General features: G+C 48.3%; 3 protein-coding genes across 5 annotated transcripts; 2 read left to right on the forward strand and 1 right to left on the reverse strand.

Annotated features, from left to right (window-relative positions):
• Positions 1–4935: 4935 nt before the first annotated feature.
• On the forward strand, positions 4936–8476 carry LOC122384010 (methylmalonic aciduria type A homolog, mitochondrial-like). Its single transcript, XM_043370944.1, has 5 exons — positions 4936–5602; positions 6000–6122; positions 6496–6666; positions 7020–7105; positions 7239–8476. Exons 1-5 carry the CDS (start codon positions 5314–5316, stop codon positions 7743–7745), a joined length of 1176 nt encoding a protein of 391 aa, XP_043226879.1. The 5' UTR covers positions 4936–5313; the 3' UTR covers positions 7746–8476.
• A 2556-nt stretch (positions 8477–11032) lies between these two features.
• Positions 11033–22543, reverse strand: LOC122384007 (protein mothers against dpp-like). 3 transcript variants are annotated; one of them, XM_043370940.1, is made up of 8 exons: positions 22529–22543; positions 21706–21711; positions 18272–18533; positions 17735–17906; positions 17015–17433; positions 12859–13057; positions 12373–12613; positions 11033–11992 (listed from the first exon to the last, which is right to left on the reverse strand). In XM_043370940.1, exons 3-8 carry the CDS (start codon positions 18500–18502, stop codon positions 11833–11835), a joined length of 1422 nt encoding a protein of 473 aa, XP_043226875.1. In that variant the 5' UTR covers positions 18503–18533; positions 21706–21711; positions 22529–22543; the 3' UTR covers positions 11033–11832. The 3 variants fall into 3 exon arrangements, with proteins under 3 accessions (XP_043226875.1, XP_043226874.1, XP_043226873.1); XM_043370939.1 differs by lacking the exon at positions 21706–21711 and having other exon boundaries at positions 22457–22541; XM_043370938.1 differs by lacking the exons at positions 21706–21711; positions 22529–22543 and adding an exon at positions 22175–22439.
• Positions 13804–15425, forward strand: LOC122384009 (tubulin alpha-1D chain-like). The gene has a single exon (XM_043370943.1). The coding sequence runs from the start codon at positions 14060–14062 to the stop codon at positions 15407–15409; it is 1350 nt and encodes a 449-aa protein (XP_043226878.1). The 5' UTR covers positions 13804–14059; the 3' UTR covers positions 15410–15425.
• Positions 22544–22870: the final 327 nt, after the last annotated feature.

The raw sequence follows: 22870 nt of genomic DNA on the forward strand, positions 1-22870 counted from the left end.
AAAGACCGCAGGCCAATCGGTCCAGCGGTTGCTGAGATATAAGCCTCTCAAAAGCGTTACAGGGCCGGGCCGGGCCGCTCATACTGAGATTTTTCCGTTATATTGAAAAGACTTCGCTTCGCTCGCAGTCGCTGCGCTCGCTCGCTCGTAATAAGTATATATCATAGTATGCTTATTACCTGGCTACAGGTCAATGGCGGCAAGGGATCCCTGAGGTAGGCTTGGGAGTTGGTAGTTACCTAGGTATATCCAGCCCATTACGGTCTAGTTCCTTTTCAGCGAAGGCCGAAGCTTTAGTTCAATGAGGAACAAATGAAGAAACGAAAACGCCACCCTCTCAGTCAGCCGGGACGCAAAAGCATAATTGACGCAGGAAGGTCAGGAAACACCTAGTGACAAAGGAGCATAGAGTATATCTATGCAAAGGAGCATCTCGATCGAAAGAAACGAGCCATGCGGTACAGTATATCTTCAGGCGCTTTTGCTGCTGCCATCTAGGGGCAAAATAATAAGCTGTAGTACAAGTATTCGGCATTGACCAATTCATGTTATTTGATTTTGTCGTCAGATAGTTACGCATACCTAATATTAACAGCAAATATATTTAAATGGTTGATTTTTAGACAACTTCTACTTAATGTGAAATATTTTGACTGATGGCTGCATAAACTTCACAAATTATTTCATTTTGGCGTCAAAAATGGCGCGATAGCTACAAAATATGGTAAATTGCAATCTGAGGTCAGGTCAAGTGATCTAAGGCACGGGTTCGGTTTTTGGTAAATAACTTCGCCAAAAATGGCCGTAGAGCCGCGATTTTGTTATCATCGTGTTCAGCTAGCTCAGGCGCATCGAGTGATATACTTTTTGTTCGGGTCAGGTCAACTTAGGGTGTTGACCTCAGGTCAAGGGCAGGTCAGCACCCCCAGGTCACGAAGTTGGTCGAAAGAGGTCATGTCGCATATCATTCGATTCGGCAGGTCTTCCTGAGTCCATTGGTGGCTTTCCCGACTCGCTAGCTCAATTTGATCGGGAGTTATTGAAGAAAAACTGTGACCCTTGTGACGTCACAAATGACGTCACCCAAGGGCAACAATGCAAATATGAAGCATAGAACCTTGCAAGGAGTGCATGAAATCATGATTTTATATGCTTGAGATAGTTTCAGATCATTCTCGACGCCAAAATAGCAATTTTCATATTTCCCCATTGACTTATAAAGGGCTTAACGTATTAGTTTCTTGTATCTGATATTTTTTAGGATTTGATCTTATTCTCCACTCAATTCTGCGTAAGATACCGGGTTCCGTGTCCACATAGCTTGAACGTAACGGATGCAGCGACCGCAAACGTAAATCGAGGTCCCGAATTCCCTATTCCCCAACACAGGCGGCGGCCGCTTCCTGGTCTGCGCAACATGGCGGCACCGTTGGACACCATCTGGCGGCCGATGCGCATTCCACACAGTGTTGCCAGGTCTAGAGGTAAACCTCTAGATCTAGAGGTTTTAGGGGAGCGTTTCGGGGCTCCTGGAGGTTTTTGAAAAATGCCGGATTCTAGAGGGTTTTCTAGAGGTAATCTGAAAATCCCAGAAAAGACAATTAGCATCAAGGTCTCTTGAGAACTATTTAGGTACTTAATTTCATGTTATTATCTTCAAGTATTGCATGCTTAAACACACTTTTTTACAGATTGATGGAAACGATAAGCCTACTTTTGGCTTGTTCACTTCAGTTGGGCAAACTAGACTTTTGGAATCAAAATATGGAGGCATCAATAATTTGATTCTGGTGGGAGGAGCCATGACCAAATATGGGCATAGAATCAATTTTTTGATTCATTTGGGTACACTTTTGACTTCAAATGTATCGTTACGGTTGAAAAAAGGCCCATGACGGTGAGATTTTTGTTTAAAAAGGTAGAAAAATGTGGTAGGTTTGCAAAAAGTGTTACCTCAAAACTGAGAAATTGGGCCTGTTCCAGCGCCTCCAGAAACCTCCAGAAAGCTCCAGAAAGCTCTAGAAACCTCCAGAGAGCGTTCCAGCGCCTCCAGAAAGCTCCAGAACGCTCTCGCCAAAGCTCCAGAAACCTCCAGTAGCCTCCAGAGAGTTGGGAGGTCCAAATTTCTCTGGAGGCTCTGGTCTACAATTATGGCGCACATGTGACAATCACGAATGTAAACAAAGGACTTTTGACTGACTATTTTACAACTTGAATGTAAAGAAAATTACATTGCTATAATTTTGTTAATCTTTTTTAATAAAATTGAAAACAAATTTTGCGTTTCAAGAGAGAACAATCGTCATTCTTTTGGAATATGTGATGCCAATCTCCAGAAATCTCCAGATTGCGTTCCAGCGCCTCCAGTAAAACCTCTGGTAGAGCCTCCAGTCAAGAATTTCTACTGGAGGCGCTGGAACAGGCCCATTGTCCCTTTGGCCTTGTGAATGGGGAAAAGACAGAGGCACTGTCCATCACGTAAAAGCTGTTTTGAGGAAATCACACTGTATGTTATTTTTGTAACATGAATCGCATACTAAACAATCAGTATTTGTGTAAAATGGCAAAATGAAATTTTCAAACCCCTAATTATCATTGTTGTAGTGCTTTTGTATTTATTTAATGGTTTTTACCAATTGCTTCAGTTTTTGTATTCTTGACGTTTAAAAATTGTGAATTGTTATCAAATGTAGTGAAGGTAAAGTACAACAATGCTATAGGTATCTGTTGTGGTGCTGAGGATACCACTTAATGAGAATAATAGCAAGATAAATGCTGTATTCTTGCAAGTCATTGTTGCCTATCTCTTAACATTACCTGTGAATCAAAATAATGATTAGCCAGCTGATGAGGAATCAATATTATGATTATCTGTTTAAAGTGAATCAATTCCTTGATTGCCTTTCACTACCTATAGAATTCAAATTGTTATGATAGGAGCAATATTATTTTGCTTAGGAGATACTTCCAGCATTTCTGTTCAAGCTCAGGCATGCTCCTTCTTGAAACACTCTCTTATTTTTAAGTGTTTGGCAAGTTAGAAATGGTCTGCATTTATGCCCAAATATGGTCATAAGGAATCAATCTTTTGATGCCTCCATATTTTGATTCCAAAGGTCTAGTTTGCCCAACTGACTTGAGGCTCTGGCCGCCGGCTGCAGCTAAAAGTTCTCGATATACCTCGGGCACCAAGGCTATGTAAACCTGGTGCCCACGGTGGGCACCAAGTCCACCAAGTTATGTTATGTGGACAAATGCAAAGGCATGCGAAGGATGAGTGAATTATCTTGATTGGGGATACAACCGGGTGTTTCCAATCCCACTGCCAGCTGCTGCCAGCGCGCTGACGTCACACTTTGAGTCTGTTCCAGTCCCACTTCCTAACATATCTAAACTCCTCCAAGGGCAAGATAGAGGAGGTTGGAGCAGGGCCCTCCTTTGATTTGTAGGGGCTAGAGCAGTAGCGGCGTAACACCTTCGATTAAGGGGGGCACTGCCGACTTTTGGTCCCATTCTTTCCATGCAACGCCCATAGGGCTTATGTTAAAATGCCAAAATCAAAGGGGGGCACGGTGCCCCGGTGCCCTCCCCGTTCCACGCCTATGGGCTAGAGCTGACACTGGAACAGGGAAGCAATCTTGGAAGAGTTTAGAGGTGTTAGGAAGTGCGACTGGAGCAGACCCTTTGGTAGTGTTGGAGCAATGGGCTTGATGATGTCATCACGCGCTAGCAGCGGATGGCAGCGTGCTTTGAAACGGCGCCACGGTTTGTGATACGGAGGTAGGTATGGAGGTAGGTATATATACTTTATAATCAGCGGCAATGGAACAGAGGTTTCTAGAGGTTTTTACAACATTTTCTGGAGGTATTGGCATCACTCGACCTGGCAACACTGATTCCACATTATAGAGTTCAGTGATTGCAATTTGCAGCTGCTGATTGCATACATGATTGCGGTGAGTGGCAAATGTTTTTACAGTCAAACCAATTAACATTTTTAATCATCACAAATGTTACCTAAATGTTAAATGAAAAACAGCATGGTGATTGTGCTGAACTGCTGGTTTTGTAGCATTGAAAATGCTTTTTGTATTGAGGAGAAAACATTCCCCATTAATCCCCCATGTTGATGTCTCTCTAGCTTAGCTGCTCATCAGTTCAACTGGCCGTGGCCGCTATGGCCGCTTACTGCCCGAACCATGTATACAGAAATGAAAGCTTGAACCGATGCATTAACGGAAGCAAGGTAGTCCAATGCAGTTTACAGGTATTAATAACATCTCAAAATAATTTAATTGAAAATATTGAAATTGATTTTATGAAATCGAAATATTTTCACAGCATGTAGACTGCAGGTATTTTGTTCAGATAGGCAGGTGCTCACTTAAAAGCAGGGTATTAGTATATATTAGGTCCGAGTGGACAATTGTGATGCTGTTGATACAAATATGTAACAGCAAAAAATTTAGCTTTTAGGTTAGGTTAGGTTAGGTTAGGTTGTAGGTTTGTAGGTTTTAGGTTGGTAGGTTTGTAGGTTAGGTTAGGTTGTAGGTTGGTAGGTTGTAGGTAAATAGGTAAGGTTAGGTCAGGTTTGATTATGTTTTTTCTTTTATTTCCAGGACATATAAGTATTATTTTTGGATTCAGGACGTCAAATAATGTAAGAATATGAAAACTTTATCCTTTAACAGTCACTCGAGCTCAATGTATACTTTTACCAAAAGCAGATTTCGAATAGACTAATTCAAATTAAAATGAAATGTAAAGTGAAATTGCTTTTACCAGCCTGATTAGTCTATCTCAAGGCTATACAAACCCATTTGACTATTTGTGAGCCACATTTTCCATGTTGATGCTTTAGGTGGATCCATTCCTTATGAATGTGGTGCCTTGTTTGTATATGCATTTACAAATTAAGGCTTGTTTTGGCCTTGATGCTTACCTATTTTTTATGTTGGTACCTTATTTAACACAATATTTTACAAGCTTCAAATAAGCACATTTATAAGTACCTAGTTGTCTTATGGAGCATCATTTATGATGATACCATCTGTCTTACTCCAGCTAACTTGATATATAACAATATCTATGCATTGGTTTGGATTTATCTGTCTTTTTAATTTGAACAACAGCTGATGAACTTGATTCATATTTTTCAATTTTCATTTTTTCTTGATGTATTAAGATTCAAATCTGTCAATTTATTTATAACTCCATGATGCATCCAGTTTTTTGTTTGATTCTTTGTTGTGCTTTGCATGACTACTAGTTTTTGTTTTCCAGGGAACTTCAAAGGTATAATTCTGACAAGTGATGCATTCCATTGTTAAATCATTATGCAACTTTCATAGATTATCCAAACCTACTGGTAGATACATATACAAACAAATACAGAGACCATATTCATCAGAAGCAGTAGTCCAACAGCTCTTTGAAGGATTATGTGCAAAAGACAGAACCAGTTTAGCCAGAGCGATTACTCTGGTAGAGACAAGCAATGCCAAGAAAAGAAAGCTTGCTCAAAATCTGGTCTCAATGGTATCAGCAGACTTGCAAAAGGAGCAAGATAGAAATAAAGGCATACCATCATCATTTAGAATTGGTAAGTAATGCTTGACAGTTTTTGGCTTATTTGTTATCCCTCACCAAGCTTATCTGTGTGCCTTCAATATTGATTATGTTTCTTTGATCAGTGTTAACTGTGTCATGAGTGACCATTAAAACTGAGAACTATGTTATAAAAGAAACACCATTGACTTCCTGCAGGTTCAAGCAGTTTTAGCCATTTGAACATGGCACTTCCCTGATGTGATTTTTCTATCTTTATTTTACTCTTATTTGGAATGATAAGCATAACTGGCATGTTAAATCTTAAGACTTTGATGTGACCACTGACCACATCAACTCTTTCACACAATGTTTCAATGTGTAATGTCCATGTGGTGTGTCGTACAATACAGTAAACGAATTATCCCTGAAGACGTCACTATCCCACCCAGGTTTGTCGGGCCCTCCTGGCGCCGGCAAGTCGACGTTCATCGAGACGCTGGGGAAGCAGCTGACGGGCGCCGGTCACCGGGTGGCCGTCCTGGCCGTGGACCCGTCCTCCAACACCACTGGAGGTAACTGGTGGCCTCTCAGAGTTACAGCAGGCTGTCCTGAATGAGTTGCATTAGTTACGTCCGGTCACTCTTGTCATTGTGATTGGTTGTCATTGGTTACTTTGGGAATCATGAGGTTCGGTGAAAGAGTGCAATTGTGTTTACGGGAACGTCGGCCATTAACCTTTGCACACAGGTCAGGGGTGTTCGGAGCATGACAGAGGTCTATGGTTGGCCCAATATTCGCCTTAGAACAAAATTTTACTGAGCATGATCGCATTATTTTGAAAACGTCCACTCTTCCTTACATGTCGCGTGTGCCAGAACCCTTTTCGGTCGAGTAGCGTAGCTCGTCTGTCTGCGCCGTGCTGTAACGCTCTCCGTTCCCCTGCAGGCTCGCTGCTGGGCGACAAGACGCGGATGCCGCGACTGACGGTGGACCCGGCCGCGTACATCCGCCCGTCGCCCACCGGCGGACACCTCGGCGGCGTCACCCGCGTCACAAACGACACCATCCTGCTCTGCGAGAGAGCGGCCTATGACGTCATCATTGTCGAAACGGTCGGTGAGTTCTGCGAGTGGGGAGGGAAGTGCTCTTCCGAAATGTGTCAGCACGCCCAACTTTGCCTTCTAAACTGAATTTTCCGATCGGACGGTGGATGTGGTGTGCGCACCAAGCTTTGCTCAGTATGGGGTCTGGCTCTATCGATCCCTCCATTCAAAATGTCCGAACTAGATTGATAAACAAGAACCATTTGTCAGCATATCTTTTCCAAAAACAGGAGCAAACGCTGATTTCTGCTCTAAGCTCTACGTCTGCCCGTTCGTTCTGAGCGTTTATCTGCCGTGCGCTGACGGCTGTTGTCTAACCATTGGCCTATGATGCTATGACTGCTGACCATATATCTCTTATGACAGGTGTGGGCCAATCGGAGATCAGCGTCTCTGAAATGGTGGACGTGTTCCTGCTGTTGATGCCGCCGGCCGGAGGGGACGAACTTCAGGTAACGCCCCTCTCTCCCCCTCTCTTCCCCCACAAAACACATTCTCTTCCATGATCCGATTCGCTCGTTTAGTTACTGGGCGATGTGTCTGTCGTATGTCCTGCTCAAACACCGTCTCCCTCCTCTGCTGCAGGGCTTGAAGCGCGGTATCGTCGAGCTGGCTGACGTGATCGCCATCAATAAGAGTGACGGCGACCTGGTGCCGGCGGCGCGGCGGATCCAGGCTGAGTACCTGTCGGCGCTCAAGTTCGTGCGTCCGCGGCTGGCCGGCTGGCGGGTGCCGGTGCTCCGCTGTTCGGCGCGCACCGGCGACGGCATGACCGAGCTGTGGCAGACTCTGACCGCCTTCCGGGAACGGATGACGGCCGACGGCCAGCTGGCGGCCCGGCGGCGCCGGCAGCGCGCCGTCTGGCTGTGGTCGCAGATCGAGCGCGCCGTGGTGGACGCGTTCCGACGCCACCCGGCCGTGCGCAGTCGGCTGCCCAGACTGGAGCGGGAGGTGGCCACCGGTCGACTGCCGCCCGGGGTAGCCGCCGACCGGCTAGTGCAGCTGTTCCTCGAGGGCAGTGGGAGGGGTGGGGAGAGGAGGGCAGAGGAGCGGAGTCGGACGGGACACAGCGGGGAGGGCGTTCCTAGGTGACGAGTCTGCCGGTGTGGATAGGTCAGTTCCGTTGGCTGTATGTAGTGACCTGGCAATCACGATCTTTATGAATGGGCAGTTGGGATTGGGCCGGTGCGCTAAGTGGTCTTCCTCAGGGATCAACCTGCGAGTATCCGGGAACGCTGCCGACTCGCCTGATCGCTGTAAAATAGCCGGTCCCCGCAGTCAGTCTTCACCAGTCGACAACGCACTATGTAGGACTGCAGCAGTGTACGACCTCCAACCAGCCATCTAGAATGATGTACTCTAGAGACCTCGTACGAAGTATTGTGTCCAGAGTCTAGCGAGGTCCGATTCTTTGCCTATTTATAGCCGATATATCGAATCTTCCTGTCCGTATTCTACAAGTATAATGGCTGGACAAAGACCGTGTGATGTTCAAAATATGGCCTACAGTGGTTTGCGACATTGTCAAGTGTCAACGTTACATAGACAATGCTCGCTCTCTGCCTTGTATAAGTTTTGGTATAGGCCATTGGTTGTGACTTGCGTGCATATTGTCAGGTCCGTGTGGCGACGTCACGTTCGTTGTTGTGCAATGCCTGCATTGGTTATTATTAACCAGAGCTGAGTGCTGAGTCGCTAATGAATGGTGCTTGAGATGGGTTCAGTGCAATATGACATCAGTCGAATGTTAGGTCCAAATGTGCGTGGTATATTTCATACCATTTTCTCGCAACCGTGAGAAGAGAATATATCTATATTAAATAGAATTATTGTATCGATTTGCTTCAATTGTCGAGCCGCACTCAACTGCACCGTATTATTTTGATTTCCCACGCGCCCCGGAGGATGCGCGAACAACCCTACTGTTAACGCCAGACCCCTTGAGACCCTAATTTTTCGCGATTACTTTTAAATGCGTGAAGGAATTTCAACCAAGCTCAGGACATGGCCGTTTCAAGACAGGCCGAAACTTTTACAATTTAGATATTTTATCGCCATTTCAATATTTCAGGCACTTGTCATTGACTCGTAATGTTAACTGTTTTTCCATCCTGGATAGAGGCTTTCTACGTCATATGACATTAGGCTCCGCCCACGACTGCGGCATTGACCCGTGCCCATCAGCGACCTCTGTACAAACGACACCCCTGCCATCTGTGAAGGACTATGAATTTCGCTGACGCTTCACGTGCTATGAGTCAATTGCAGCAGACGGTCAAGTAAATGTTAGGCTCTTGTTCAACTCTTGTTGACTCTTGTATATAGGACCAAGAGGACCATCACTCCTCAACCTACTACTCAGTCGTGCTTCGAACAAACGTTAACGATTCCTAACAAATACGATTTTCGATGTAGGGTATCTGTTTGAAATACGAGCGAGCCGTATGATGTGAAGCTCAGGCAATTAACTTATTATTGCGTTGTTCGATGGTTGCATAGCGATGTACAAATCGGCAGCTACTTGGTGACATCCGACATCCCATTATCGCATTATCTGCAACGCCATAGGCTTTAAATACAGGTGAATATTTCCTAACCTTATGTCAGTTATATGCCATCTGCCCGTCATTTGCAGCTTATAAAAAAAATATATATATCAGCGAACATATCAGCATTGTAGAAGCAATGCGCATTGAGCATTTATGGCTCCTTAGTCATCATGTCGCTCTCTGGGCACTGTCAGCCAAGACGCTACGCACAACTCCGCCGGCTTTCGGCACCCCTCGACCGTCGCCCGTCCCCGCTCCCCGCCACAGCGAGAGTGACCGCGCGCCGGCCCGAAACCGCCGCAGGCCAAGACCACAGAGGCGGGGCTTAGCTGTGACGTCATAACGTATCACAGACTGACTGGTGATAGCCTCTACACACCGGATGAAAATCTTGCTCGAAATTTAACATTACGAGTCAATGACAATTGACAAGTGCCTGAAATATTGAAATGGCGATAAAATATCTAAATTGTAAAAGTTTCGGCCTGTCTTGAAACGGCCATGTCCTGAGCTTGGTTGAAATTCCTTCACGCATTTAAAAGTAATCGCGAAAAATTAGGGTCTCAAGGGGTCTGGCGTTAACAGTAGTTCAGCTAATGCGACTCAGACGCCGTATAACATGTAGCGCCAAGTAACATTCAAACGTGTTGTGGTAATGTTGTGTTCGACCTGCTGGGGACTGACAGTGGGACGATACACCCCACAGTTCTGTCTGGGTGCACCGGTGCACCGCCCAGGGCGGTAGGTGACCCGGGACGGGGTCGGCCGCCGGACGGCTCCGGTCATTGCTCGGGGTTACATGAGCAGAGTTAATACGCATTACAAACGGACTACAATGGTGAGCGAATAGGAAAATCCGTTCCTGATACGCATTTACTTGCTCATGTAACCCCGGTAATAGACCTGTGACCTGCGCGGGGTTAGGACGGGAGGCTGTGCTGGATCTGTTACGGATCAGTGAGTGCGGTGCTCGCGGACGTGGTGGGTTGACTTTGGACGCGGCCTGATCGACTTCTGGGATCAACCGCATCGATCTGCTGCCGTTCACCACATCTGCAGGCAGTGTCCCAAAATATTTCTATTTGGGTGGGAAACGACATCCAAATCAAATATCATTTTCCACTCTCATCTCTAATATCTAAGAGCAATTTTCCACTCCCAGCCTTACCAATTACGAGAATAAGCATTTGCATTGGTCATTTTACATATTAGGTACATTTTACTTCATTATATAGAAATGTATGCCGTTGATCTGTTTTCCACGCATTTTGGGCCTTATCTGACTGGGGAATTTTCCACTCTTATCCCCCTTTTTGGAGAGGAATTTTCCCTCTGACACCCAAGCCAAAACACAATTTTGGGACACTGTCTGCAGGTAAGTCCAGGTACCCACCTCTGCTGAAAGACTCAATGCTGTTGGGGAAGTGCTTGCGGGGTCTTACTTTAGATATTAGAGGTATCTTTATCGATCAGGCATGTGGTAAGGATATTACCGTTCTTCCGCTACTAACGGACAGGGGGTCAATCAGTAACAAAGATTGAGCTCGCGCATTCCAGACCATCAACTTCGCATTCCACATGAGTTCACTGGCGTGGACTGAGAATATGAACTCATATCGAGTGGTTCATGCCTTTCTACTTAATTATTTCAACGGGGAAACAGTGCAAGGTCCAACGCAAAGATGTTTGATAATTGACAATTTTAGTCCTCAAATCTCAGGATTCAAACACCCCTTCCCACCAGATTGGGGCATGAACCAGATATCCAACCGGCAGCCTGTGTCACGAACCAGCGGGTTGAGTTGACGAGTTTCGGACAATCAGGCAGTCATTATTTGTCAAAGCGCCGACAGGTGTATTGATGAAATATGATAACACGCAAGGACAGCCGCGAAAATATCTCAAAACGCCGTCTTAGATGGATCAAACCCCTCAGGCACGAGCATCAGATGCAAAACATTGTACAGCGTGATCGGACGATCGGTTGAAAGCACCCCTGCTAATAGCGTCTCATGCAGAAAAGTAAAAACTTAACCACGCTAGCGCTTGGCCGCAGAAACCTGCCAGCCTTCAATGAATCGCTACGAGCAACTACGTTTGGACCTATCATGATTGTCTCTGTTGGCCTCTCTCGAACCGGCCGGCCTGCCGGGATATTATGCTGAGGCGGTGCAGACAGCCCGCCGGCAGGGACCAACACCGCCAGCCGCACTGGCGCCTGAGCGACCGTACCTCTGCCCTTCACTCCGGCCAGGCGAAACCATCGTGTCACATCAGGCACAGGGAAGAGATTTACACAAAGGCTCCGGCTCTGACGGATTCCCGGTCACGACACGGTGGTACAAAGCGAAAACAGTGTCCTCTGGCACTTGACCCGCTCAGTTGGCTGGGCCGGCGCGTCACCCTCAGACCCGGGTACGACCTCCGCACACCCGGTCCGCCCGGCTCCTTACGTCTAATATGGCATCAGCTTTGTCACTTGTTCCCCGACCTCTCCGGCGTCGCCGCTGAATCTGCATGGGCGGCTGTTTTCTCTCCGCCCTCTCATGCAGTCAGATTGTCCTCTTGCCGTACCGCAGCGGGCCGTCACTCGGCAGGTAGTCCGCCGATTACGAAAGGTCGGCCGGCACTCACGACACGCTCGAGATGGCGTTGTGCGGCGATCCCATCTGTGTAAGCACCTTGTCCAGCCACTGCAGCGGGCCGTGCAGGTGGATCTCGATCCAGCAGGGTGTCGAGGTGACGTCCTGACGGTGGTACTCGGCGCCCCAGCCCTTCACGAACGACATCCTGTCGGAACAACGGCGGAGAAGGTGTGATAGAGTACGCAGAATGTACGCAAAACGGAAACGCGCCTTAAAGAGGTTTTGAAAAGCCTCCGTTCGAAATATCTACCGCGGTGCAAAAGAGAAGCAAAATCGATACGTAAAATAATAAAGACCCGAACGTCGTCATCGACCAGAAACCTGGCATACAAGGCACAAGCAAACTGCGTTCTTCATCCAACTTGAGAACAAGTTACCAACTTCATCCAACTTGAGAACAACCAAAACACATCATTATCTCAAATATCCAAAACACATATTTGACACGGCATGCCCCTACCATGCATCATTCAAGCTGACAGAAAGTCAACCCCATATTACAACCATTACAGCTGCATGACCCACCTGATGGTGCACATTTTGGTGAGCTCAAAGATGGCCTCGTAGCCGTGGTTGACGCTCTGTGAGAGCAGCTGCGCGAACTCCTGGTTGTTGAAGATCTTGAGGCTGCAGCCGGCCGGTATTTTACAGACTGTGGAGGGGTGGAAGCCGTGGTGGTGGTTGCAGTTGCGCGACTGCACGAACACGGCCGAGTCCGAGAGACACTCGGCGTACACCTCGCCGCCCACGTAGTACAGGTGCACACCTGACGGCCCGCAGAGAAAAGGTGTCAGCGCACGTGCATTCCCGATGAAAAGGTGTGGGACGGGTACACGTCGTGCAGCCGGAGGAAGGTACTGGACTCCACCAACTGACACTAAAGATATTCTCCGATGTTGCACTTAGTTCAATTTCTGCCACCATTCATCCGCATCTAGTACAAGCTATAGAAGTATCTCATCATCGAAGCTCATCTTTCCCGATGCAATTACCAGTGCTCTCGAATCTCACCTTTTCCGATGTGTTTGCGGGTGCTCTCGATGGTCGAGTTGCGGTTAACGTTGGACAGCTGACCCAGGCAGAAGCGGTCCGACTTGTTGTTGGGGTCGGTGAAGCCGTCGACGATGACTGAAGTCACGGAGGAGTGGAATACCTCGCCCACGCGGTTGTTGAGCTCGTAGTAGGCGATGCTGGACCAAAACTTGGGCTCCTGAGGACCAAGAACAATGTCGAATAACAATAAGGACACGGTGTTGAGGGCGCGAGTACACTACCAGTGGAATGACAGCTGATGGTATATAATGTTTGTTGAGGTACCTATTTAAAGCTAGTTTCTTAGTGAAATGTGCAGAAATTGAGCCGCACGCTTTATCTTTTATCGTTTCTTGTGATTAGATTCGCAAAAGTGTTTGCTGGATCCAATGCGCTGTGGCCTGATTCGGAACCGTACCGTCAATGAACAATGGACTGAATGCAATACCGCCAACGCAGAACGATCGTCTCTTCACTTTCCGCGGCTCATGACGGTCCTAGAGAGAATGTAACATTCAAAGGACAAATATTTACAGGCCTTCCTCAAACTTGCCATCAATAAATTCTGGCGCGTTTCATGGAACAATAAGCCGGCATGCCTTCCACAAAATGGATCATGTTTATTAGATAACGCTAATGACTTCTCCTGGCATTGGTCAGCATTGAGCTGCCCTAGTGGCCCCATTTTGTTGCCCTGGGTCTGTTTTTCGCATCACCAAGGCGTCCGCCGGGCGTGGGAAGGTATTCCGACGGCTTCCCAATGCTGCCGACCACCTTCCAATGGCAATGCGGCCCACCCCACATTCAGAGCGCTGACTGATGCATCATGAATGGCTGACGCATGATCGGCCGCTCGGATAATTGACCTCCGGCGGTTCGGAAGCAATCAATGGCAGGTGAGGTCCTGACGACGGCCACCCACAACAGTGGCAAACACTACCCATCCAGCCTCTGGCATTTACCGTACAGGGAGTTCTGAACAACAAGTACATCTAGGACACCCAAGAAACCGTGTCAGAGACTGTATCGAGGTTCCTCAGGGAAGAACCATTGTGGGCACCTCAGAAGCAGACAGGGGCTCGGCTGGGTCACATTATCGGCCCTACGCGAGCTGTCCCTCCACACACATCCCTGCACACCTTGAAGAACTCCACTTCAACGTGTGCCCAAGACAGCTATAATGCGTGAAGTTATCTCCGTGCATGTCGGCCAGGCCGGTGTCCAGATGGGCAACGCCTGCTGGGAGCTCTACTGCCTCGAGCACGGCATCCAGCCCGACGGTCAGATGCCCTCAGACACCAGCGTTGGCGTCGCCGACGACAGTTTCAACACGTTCTTCTCGGAGACGGGCACGGGCAAGCACGTGCCGCGCGCCATGTTCGTGGACCTGGAGCCGACGGTGGTGGACGAGGTGCGCACGGGCACCTACCGGCAGCTGTTCCACCCGGCGCAGCTGCAGACCGGCAAGGAGGACGCCGCCAACAACTACGCGCGCGGCCACTACACCATCGGCAAGGAGATGATTGACGCCACCCTCGAGCAGATCCGCAGGATGACCGAACAGTGCACCGGCCTGCAGGGGTTCCTGGTGTTTCACTCGTTCGTTGGCGGCACCGGCTCCGGCTTCACGGCTCAGCTTATGGAGCGACTCAGCATCGACTACGGTAAGAAGTCCAAGCTGAGTTTCTCCATCTACCCGGCTCCAGAGGTGTCCACGGCCGTTGTCGAGCCGTACAACGCCGTGCTCTTCACCCACACGACGCTGGAGCACACTGACGTTGAGTTCATGGTCGACAACCAGGCCATCTACGACTTGTGCAAGAAGAACCTGGACATCGAGCGCCCGACGTACACCAACCTGAACCGGCTGATTGGCCAGATCGTCTCCTCCATCACGGCCTCGCTGCGCTTCGAAGGCGCCCTCAACGTCGACCTTAACGAGTTTGAGACCAACCTGGTACCGTACCCTCGGATTCACTTCCCACTGGTCACCTACGCTCCGGTCATCTCGGCCGAGAAGGCGATGCACGAAACCCTGTCAGTTGCCGAGATCACCAATGCCTGCTTCGAGCCAACCAACCAGATGGTCAAGTGCGACCCGCGCGAGGGCAAGTACATGGCCTGCTGCCTGCTCTACCGTGGCGACGTCGTCCCGAAAGACGTCAACGCCGCCATCGCCAGCCTGAAGGCCAAGCGAAGCATCGAATTCGTCGACTGGTGTCCGACTGGCTTCAAGGTAGGAGTCAACTACCAGCCGCCGACCGTGGTGCCCGGCGGCGACCTGGCCAAGGTGGAACGCGCCATTTGCATGCTGGCTAACACGACGGCCATCAGCTCCGCCTGGGGGCGACTCAACCACAAGTTCGACCTGATGTTCGCCAAGCGCGCCTTCGTGCACTGGTACGTCGGCGAAGGCATGGAGGAGGGTGAGTTCGCCGAGTCGCGCGAGGACCTGGCCGCCCTGGAGAAGGACTATGAGGAGGTGGAGGCCAGCGGAGAGGACGATGCCGAGGAAGAGGACGAGTATTAGACACTCCCGGTCTTTTGAACTCGAGCCACACATCATGAAGGGGAGACCGACTTCATCTTACCTCAATGTCTCGTTTCTTCACGCTACAGAGCACAAAACGCAAATTTACAAGTGCTTGGAAGAATTTATAGGCACATTGTCATGGTAGTCTTGGAGCGGGTGTACGGCACAACATAATCCAAGTATTGGTGCAAGAGGATTGTGGTACAAGAGGCCTCCGGTTGACGTTGGGACAGCTGACCAAGGAGAGAGTGGTTCGAATTGTTGGGGTCGGTGAAACCGTCGACGATAACTGAAGTCACAGGGGAGCGGAATACCTCGCCCACGCAGGTTTTCAGCTCGTAATAGGCGTTGCTGGACCAAAACTTGGGCTCCTGAGAAATAACGGAAAAACTCGATATTTGACATGCAATTACACTACCCGTTCCAGGCAGCTATTGAAACATAGCGTTTGCAGTTTTGTGAGACGATGTTTGAGCGTCGCACAGGAAGAGAAGCACCCCTTTGTATCTATCTCTTCTTGTTCTGGGCAGGACTGTGTTGGCTGGGCCCAATGTATCATGATCAGATTCGCCACCATCAATGAGCAATGTACTGAATACAATACCAACAGTGTAGAACAATTTTGTCCCTTCGTTTTCCGCGATTCTATGATGCTTCTAGAAAAAGGTGACATTTACAGGTCAATTGAACTGAATCCCTTTCCCCAAGGGTCATCAATAAATGCTGACCCGTTACATGGAACAATTAGCCGGCAAGTCTCCCACAAAATGGATCATGTTTATCATATAAAGCTAATGACTTCTCCTGGCATTGATCAGCATTGACTATGCCAGTCGCCTTGAGACCCTGGGCTCGTTTTCCGCATCACCATGGTGTCCATCCCGCGTGGAAAAGTAGTCCGGCGGTTTCCGAATGCTGCCGGGCACCGGCCCCCCTCCAATACCGCTGCCTATCCCCCCCCCACGCATAGCGCTGGTGGGCTCTGATGCATCATGCATCGCTGACGCATGATCAGCCGCTCGGATAATTGACGTCCGAAGGTTCGGAAGCAATCAATGACGGATGAGGTCCTGACAACGGCCGCCCACAACAGTGGTGAAGTCTCCATCCAGCCTCTGGCATTTACCGTGCAGGGAGTACTGGGCGACGAATACATCTAGAAGGCTCGAAACACCATGCCAGAGACTGTATCGGAGGTTCCATAGGGAGGAGCCACTTTGAGTACCTCAGAAGCTGATAGGGGCTCGGCTGGGTCACATTATCGGCCCTACGCGAGCTGTCCCTTCCCGTCTCAGCAGACCTTGAAGAAGTCTTCTTCAACATGTGCCCATACCACTTTTGATGATAATCATATAAACATTTTTCCGATTCATTTACCGCCTGCTTTACCGCGGAGACGTTGTACCGAACGCCAACAGTGCTATTCCGAGTGTTACAATAGTAGCACCCTTAATGAGACGAATACATACTACTCACGCATAACAGCATACAAATGAATTGTCACCAGCTCCAATATATCTATCATCAAATTAGATTGTACTCTACTCCATCACTGGATCCTCATAAGCCTACGGTCACCGGCCGTCCCTAGTGTCCACTGACCTGGAATGTGATGGCCTGCATGTCAGACGTATCCGCCATCGGCGGCGGCGGCGCCGAGGATGTGTCCATGCGACTGGAGGCGCCGTCCGCGCCGGCCCCGTTCTCGTCCAGCTGTGTGTAGGCCGGCGGCGGCGTGCCGGCGGGCGCCGTGTACGGCGGCGACTGCGGCCCGCCCGAGCTCACAGAGCCCGGCGAGGCCACAGAGGAGATGGACGACAGCGGCGAGGGCGCGCCGTGCGGCGGAGACGCCGAGCCCGGCCCGGGCCCGAAGCCGACGCCGCCGCCGGTCGGCCCGCCGGCGCCGAAGCTGACGTTGTGCGGCATGGAGGGCTCCTGCAGCTGCGACGGCGGCTGGAAGTGCAGCAGAGAGTGGCCCGGCGCGAACTCGTTGTGGCGCGGCACCAGCACCGGCGGCAGCACTGCGGCGACACGGGGGTTATCAGAAAAGGGGTCAGATGGTACGAGTGAGAGGAGACGACATGCAGGCTGTAGAAATTTTAGAAAGAAAACCTCAATTGCGCAGAATACAAATGTAATCAAACTACAGTTACTACAAACTACAGTGTAGTTAGAAATGTTGGAGTTAGGAAGAATTATAACATAAAGTCGCATTCCATTGGCATTAACTGCGGAACATGCCTCCTATAAGGAGTTTCAATCAGCTAGCACACCAAAACCACCTGTACCTCCAAAAAATCGCGAAGCACGAAATTGTCTCACCTGGACTTTCCACTCGCTTGTAGTGGTACGGATTGATGCAGACATCTTTCTGCTTGGCAGAGAAGGGGTAGTCGCAGTCCTCGACGGGTTTGAGCTCGTGGTGCGACTGGAGATCTGGCCAGCGCCACACGCGGCAGTAGATGACGTGCGGCAGGCCCTTGCGGTGCGAGACCTGGAGTGACACGCATGGAAAACCGTGAAACATGAGACACGCGGTGCTGGGCCATCATCAGTCATTGAATCTACTCTTTGCTAAATGTGCAGTGCAGGGAGTGCACCGTCATACATTCATGTCACAATAAAAATGTAAAAGTAAAATCTTGCAATCCCCACCTCTTGAGCCAGTGAATAGCCTAAAAAAACATTCCGATAATTGCATCTTCCTTCTATCATGCATTTGATGGGGGCAAATGAAGCTCACAGGTTCACATGAAAACATCCATAACTTTTAGACTTAACACATTTTAGACAGCTAACAGCATTTAGCAAGGTGGCAGATCACAGCAATATAAGAATCCATCGGAGGTGCGTCCCCACCTGAAGGCGGCCGTCCAGGCTGCGTGGAATGGTGACACACTTTGTACGTTGGCCTGGACAGCTGAGTGCATTCTCCAGATCTTCCAAGGCACCCTTGGTCTTCTTCAGCTTCTTGACAAGTGCATCCACTGCTTTTTCTGCCCACTTTTCCTCCTCATCACCCTGTTTCCAGCCCAGCAGCTTCTTCACTGCTGGGCTTGTAAATGTGAACAGGCTGTTGAGGCCGGACATGCTACGTCGGTGTTGCCCAGCTAGAATTCACCTGAAATAAAGTGGTTGCATAAGTGTTGAGACTAAGCATAAACATTGAGTTTCCTACTGTGCTGTGCCCAGCAGCAGCACACTTAGGTAACTTATAACTATGACTTCCGCCTCCCGCACAGTTGCATGTAAAATTCGCACAACATTAGGTACAGTAAAACGGGGTGTTAAGGGACAGTGGGGTGATAAGGGACAGTTGCGTGGGAAAAACTTTGAGTCATATCAAGTTCCTAATTTGAGAAAGTTAAATAAAAATTAAGTGTGGTAGTTGACACTATTTTGCTATTAACTATAGGACAAAATGACATGGTTTTTCATGCAAGTAATTTGGTTCAAAAATGGTTTTGAAAATCATGCTACATTTTCACAAAATTGAAACATCTCCAAAACTCTGTGTGTACCACATAAACTATAGGTGTACAGGGAAAATGAATGCATATGTGTATTGTCACATGTATTGAACATGTTTCCTGAAAAACTTATCCAAATCCATCCATTCATTCATCATCCTCTTCCTCTTTTCCGGACACACACATGCATATTTTGAGGTGGATGTGGGGTGCTAAGGGCAAGCGAAGAAAAAATAAAAAATAATATATAAATATAATTTCATAAAGTTTTCTTTCAGTGGGCATGGAAAACACCAAATTCCACATAAAATGCTGGCAAGTTCATGCTGTTATCTCTAACACATCTTAAGTTCAGACTGGTGTGTTTGATTCATCTGTGATTGAATCAATTGGATTGAATCAAACAAAATTTGTTGAATCAAAAAGGTTTGATTCACCGTCAGGATTGTTTGATTCACAAGCCATGATTGAATCAAACGCATTGGGAATCAGGGTTGATTGAATCCAAAAAAGTTAATATTGATTCATGAACTTGAAAAAAAATTGAAGTGAACGAACATAGTTCATTATCAACAAATATTAACACTACTGCCATTACATGACAACAAAAAGAACACAACAAATACAATACTATCCCTGATATTTTGTATATTTTATTTTTAAATTGAATAAAAAAAGAATCATTCAATAAAAAATGGCTGAATCAAACGTGAATCATTCCTTTCATTGTTTTTTGATTCTCTGAATCAAAAGTAATCGATTCATCAATTTTTTTAAGGAATCAAACGGTGATTGAATCAAACAAAAATCAAATGAATCAATGATTGAATCGATCCCAAAAAAGGTGAATCAAAAACTAGTCTGCTTAAGTTATAACAAAACACCTCAAAACTCCCTAACCACTCTCTTTTACAATGATGGGTCAATGAAGACTGATGTAGGACTGGTGATGTCATCATAAAAAGACCAAAACAAAGAGGGCAACATAATAGCAAGTGACTAGCTTCAAAATGGGTTTTGTTGATGACAGGAGGGTACTTTTTGGTTCTGTGTACCTTATAACTAGCATATTTTCTAGAAGCGTAAACTGCATTGCATGTAATTGGCTAAAAGGGCCATTAGTGTTGAATGAACCCGACTTGTTTTCTGACAGAATATGAAAAACATTTCAATAAATAAATTGTGTGCCCTTTCACACCCCAATTGTGGGCATTTGACACTGGCGGATCCAGGGGGGGGGGCATTTAGGGCCATGGCCCCCCCCCCCAAAGGCCTAAAGTGGCCTGTTTGCCCCCCCCCCAAAAAAAAAACGTCAGAAAAATTGCTAAGAAAATATAAAAAGCTGCGCGAGTGGAGTCGACCTTCAAAAAAAGACTGTTGTTGGCACGTGTTTATGGCGCGGCAGCTGGCAGTTGGCGGTGTTTCGCGTGGTGTGGCATCACTGGCGGATCCAGGGGGGGGGGCACGGGAGCCTGAGGTGCCGCTGACAGGCCCGTGGTGCCCTTGCTAGGTCTGTGGTGCCCCTGGACCCTGGCAGGCCTGTGGTGCCTCTGGCGGGCCTAGGGTGCCCCTGCTAGGCTGCTGATGCCCCTGGGACCTGACAGGACTGTGGTGCCCCTGACAAGCCTAAAGTGCCCTCAACAGGCCCGTGATGCCCCCGACAGGCCCTAGGTGCCCCTGCGTGATGCCGTGATGCCTCCGAGGCCGGTGGTGCCCCTGCGAGGCCGGTGGGGCCCCTGACGGGCCCATGGTGCCCCTGCTAGGCCGCTGGTGCCCCTGGGCCCTGACAGGACTGTGGTGCCCCTGACAGGCCCAAGGTGCCCCTGCAAGGCCGGTGGTGCCCCTGTAAGGCCTGTGGTACCCCTGCTAGGCCTCTGGTGCCCCTGACAGTTCCATGGTGCCCCTGCGAGGCCGGTGGTGCCCCTGGCAGGTCTCTAGTGTCCCTGACAGACCTGGGGTGCCCCTGACAAGCCTGTGGGCCCCTCACAGGCCCGTGGTGCCCTTGCTAGGCCTGTAGTGCCCCTGGCGGGCTGGTGGTGCCCCTGCTAGGCCGGTGGTGCCCCTGACAGGCCTGTGGTGCCCCCGGGCACCAAGGGGGGTCATGACCCATGTGGCCCCCCTTGGATCTGCCACTGATACATAATATATTGATTTGTAAAGGCGTTATGGCTTATGCAATATGTAATTGCAGGCACTTGGTATCCCTCACTTATCCCTCATTGGGGGCTCTGGCGGGCTCCTGAGGGCCCATGTCTATCTCCGGGAGCCCTAGACATAGTCACCGTGCCCTAGACGGGCTCCTTTTGGTCCTTTCAGTCCACTATAGCATAAGAGGTCTCCACGCGAGTCCTATACATCTGAGGGCGTACCCTGACGTCTGAGGTACCCAACTGCAGCTCCAATGGTCTCTTACACTGGCGGATCCAGGGAGGGGGCATTTAGGGCCATGCCCCCTTCCCAGAGGCCTAAAGTGGCCCATTTGCCCCCTCCCCCAAACGATAATGAATCATAGTTCAATCAGTGCGTGGCCCAGGAGCCGAGTTAGACAGGGGGTGTTTTACCACCTCCCGGCCTGCAAAGGGACCCAAGCACTGACTCGAAGCGGGTTAACTGGTCGACAAAAGCAATGGTAAGTGTTTACAAAGTAATATAAAGGCATGGGTCGGGTGGGCTACCATTTATATCTTTTTCTTTTTAGTTAAAAAAAAAATATTCATAGTGTCAGGGCTGTGAAGAAAAATAAGTGGCCTAAATCCAATGAGAAAACAGGATTTGGGGGTACCCTAGGTTTGGCTCCTGCATGAGTTGGCCCCCCCCCAAAACGCAAGCCTGGATCCGCCAGTGGCATTTGATGACCATTTCTTGGAATAATATAGGTGTCCCTTAACACCCCACATTGGGGTGCTAAGGGACAGTAATGAAAGATAATAAAAAGTAATATGCAGGTATATATTTTTAAAACTTTAATGTATCAGGCATGTAAAGCACCAAATTACACATAAAATGAGGACAATTTGATGCTTCTACCTCCAACTCTTCTTGAGTTATATAACAAAACACCTCAAAGGCTCAAAACTGTCCCTTAACACCCCATTTTACGGTACCTACTCATCCATTGATTGCATCCAATCCAAGATGAGATTGCCATGCAAGTCACCGAAAATGTGCCTTTTCTGACCGAGACAGATCCTGAGTGACGTCACCCCTGATGCTCGCCAGGGGTACTCCATTCCTTTACAACGTAAAAATGACGAACTTCATTTGAAGATTATTGATGGCACTCTACACATACCTCTCCATCAATGTCCAATGATGTCAATGGAAAGCCCCACTCATTTTCTAGCAACAAAAAAGAGAAGCAACATGCTAAGAAATGGCCGGTTTTGGATACTATACTAACATCTACTTAGAATTTGCTTGGAATTGGAATGGGACGATTGTATGTAACCCCAAATCTTTTCATTTTCATGATCGATTCTTGCAATAGATGTTTTAACATGCTTGTGCTTTAAACAGTATTCGTTACAACGAAACCGAAAGTTGAACTAAATCGTATGAAATCAAGCGCACCTACCTATATTTTTTAATCCATAACAATAAACGCTTTGCCCATAGTATAAACGCTAAGCGCACGCAAAGCAAACACACAGGAACAAATAACTTAGGCGTAAATTGCGCAGCTGAGCCTATCTTGGCTGAGCCAAGGTTCATAGAGATGCTTTCACTAAATAAAAAAACTAGCGCTGCATATAACTACGAGCAGACTACGAGTGCCTTCACTCATAATTCATACCAACAATTCGAATTGGAATGTACTGATATCGGCAAAACCTTTCTGACCTTAACCAAGACCATCTCCTGACATTTGAATTTTGAAATTCATGTCTTAAGTTTCAGTTTTCTGTGCCATTATGGCCAGTCTCCGTTCTCGGTGGTACTGAGTTTACGGCCGGAGAGCTACCCAAATGCTGAAAATTTTCCGTATACT

Source organism: Amphibalanus amphitrite, unplaced genomic scaffold (assembly GCF_019059575.1).
Source record: "Amphibalanus amphitrite isolate SeventyFive unplaced genomic scaffold, NRLGWU_Aamphi_draft 000179F_arrow, whole genome shotgun sequence".
Lineage (NCBI taxonomy): Eukaryota > Metazoa > Arthropoda > Thecostraca > Balanomorpha > Balanidae > Amphibalanus > Amphibalanus amphitrite.

Bases quoted from the DNA above. Each gene is read 5' to 3' on its own strand.
- LOC122384010 (XM_043370944.1), top strand. From the start codon at position 5,314: ATGCATTCCATTGTTAAATCATTATGCAACTTTCATAGATTATCCAAA. The intron at 5,603-5,999 runs GTAAGTAATGCT...TATCCCACCCAG, and splicing joins ACCATCATCATTTAGAATTG to GTTTGTCGGGCCCTCCTGGC. The intron at 7,106-7,238 runs GTAACGCCCCTC...CCTCTGCTGCAG, and splicing joins CCGGAGGGGACGAACTTCAG to GGCTTGAAGCGCGGTATCGT.
- LOC122384009 (XM_043370943.1), top strand. From the start codon at position 14,060: ATGCGTGAAGTTATCTCCGTGCATGTCGGCCAGGCCGGTGTCCAGATG.
- LOC122384007 (XM_043370940.1), bottom strand. From the start codon at position 18,502: ATGTCCGGCCTCAACAGCCTGTTCACATTTACAAGCCCAGCAGTGAAG. The intron at 17,434-17,734 runs GTGAGACAATTT...GTGTCGCCGCAG, and splicing joins CAAGCGAGTGGAAAGTCCAG to TGCTGCCGCCGGTGCTGGTG. The intron at 13,058-17,014 runs GTCAGTGGACAC...CTTGGTCCTCAG, and splicing joins TGCAGGCCATCACATTCCAG to GAGCCCAAGTTTTGGTCCAG.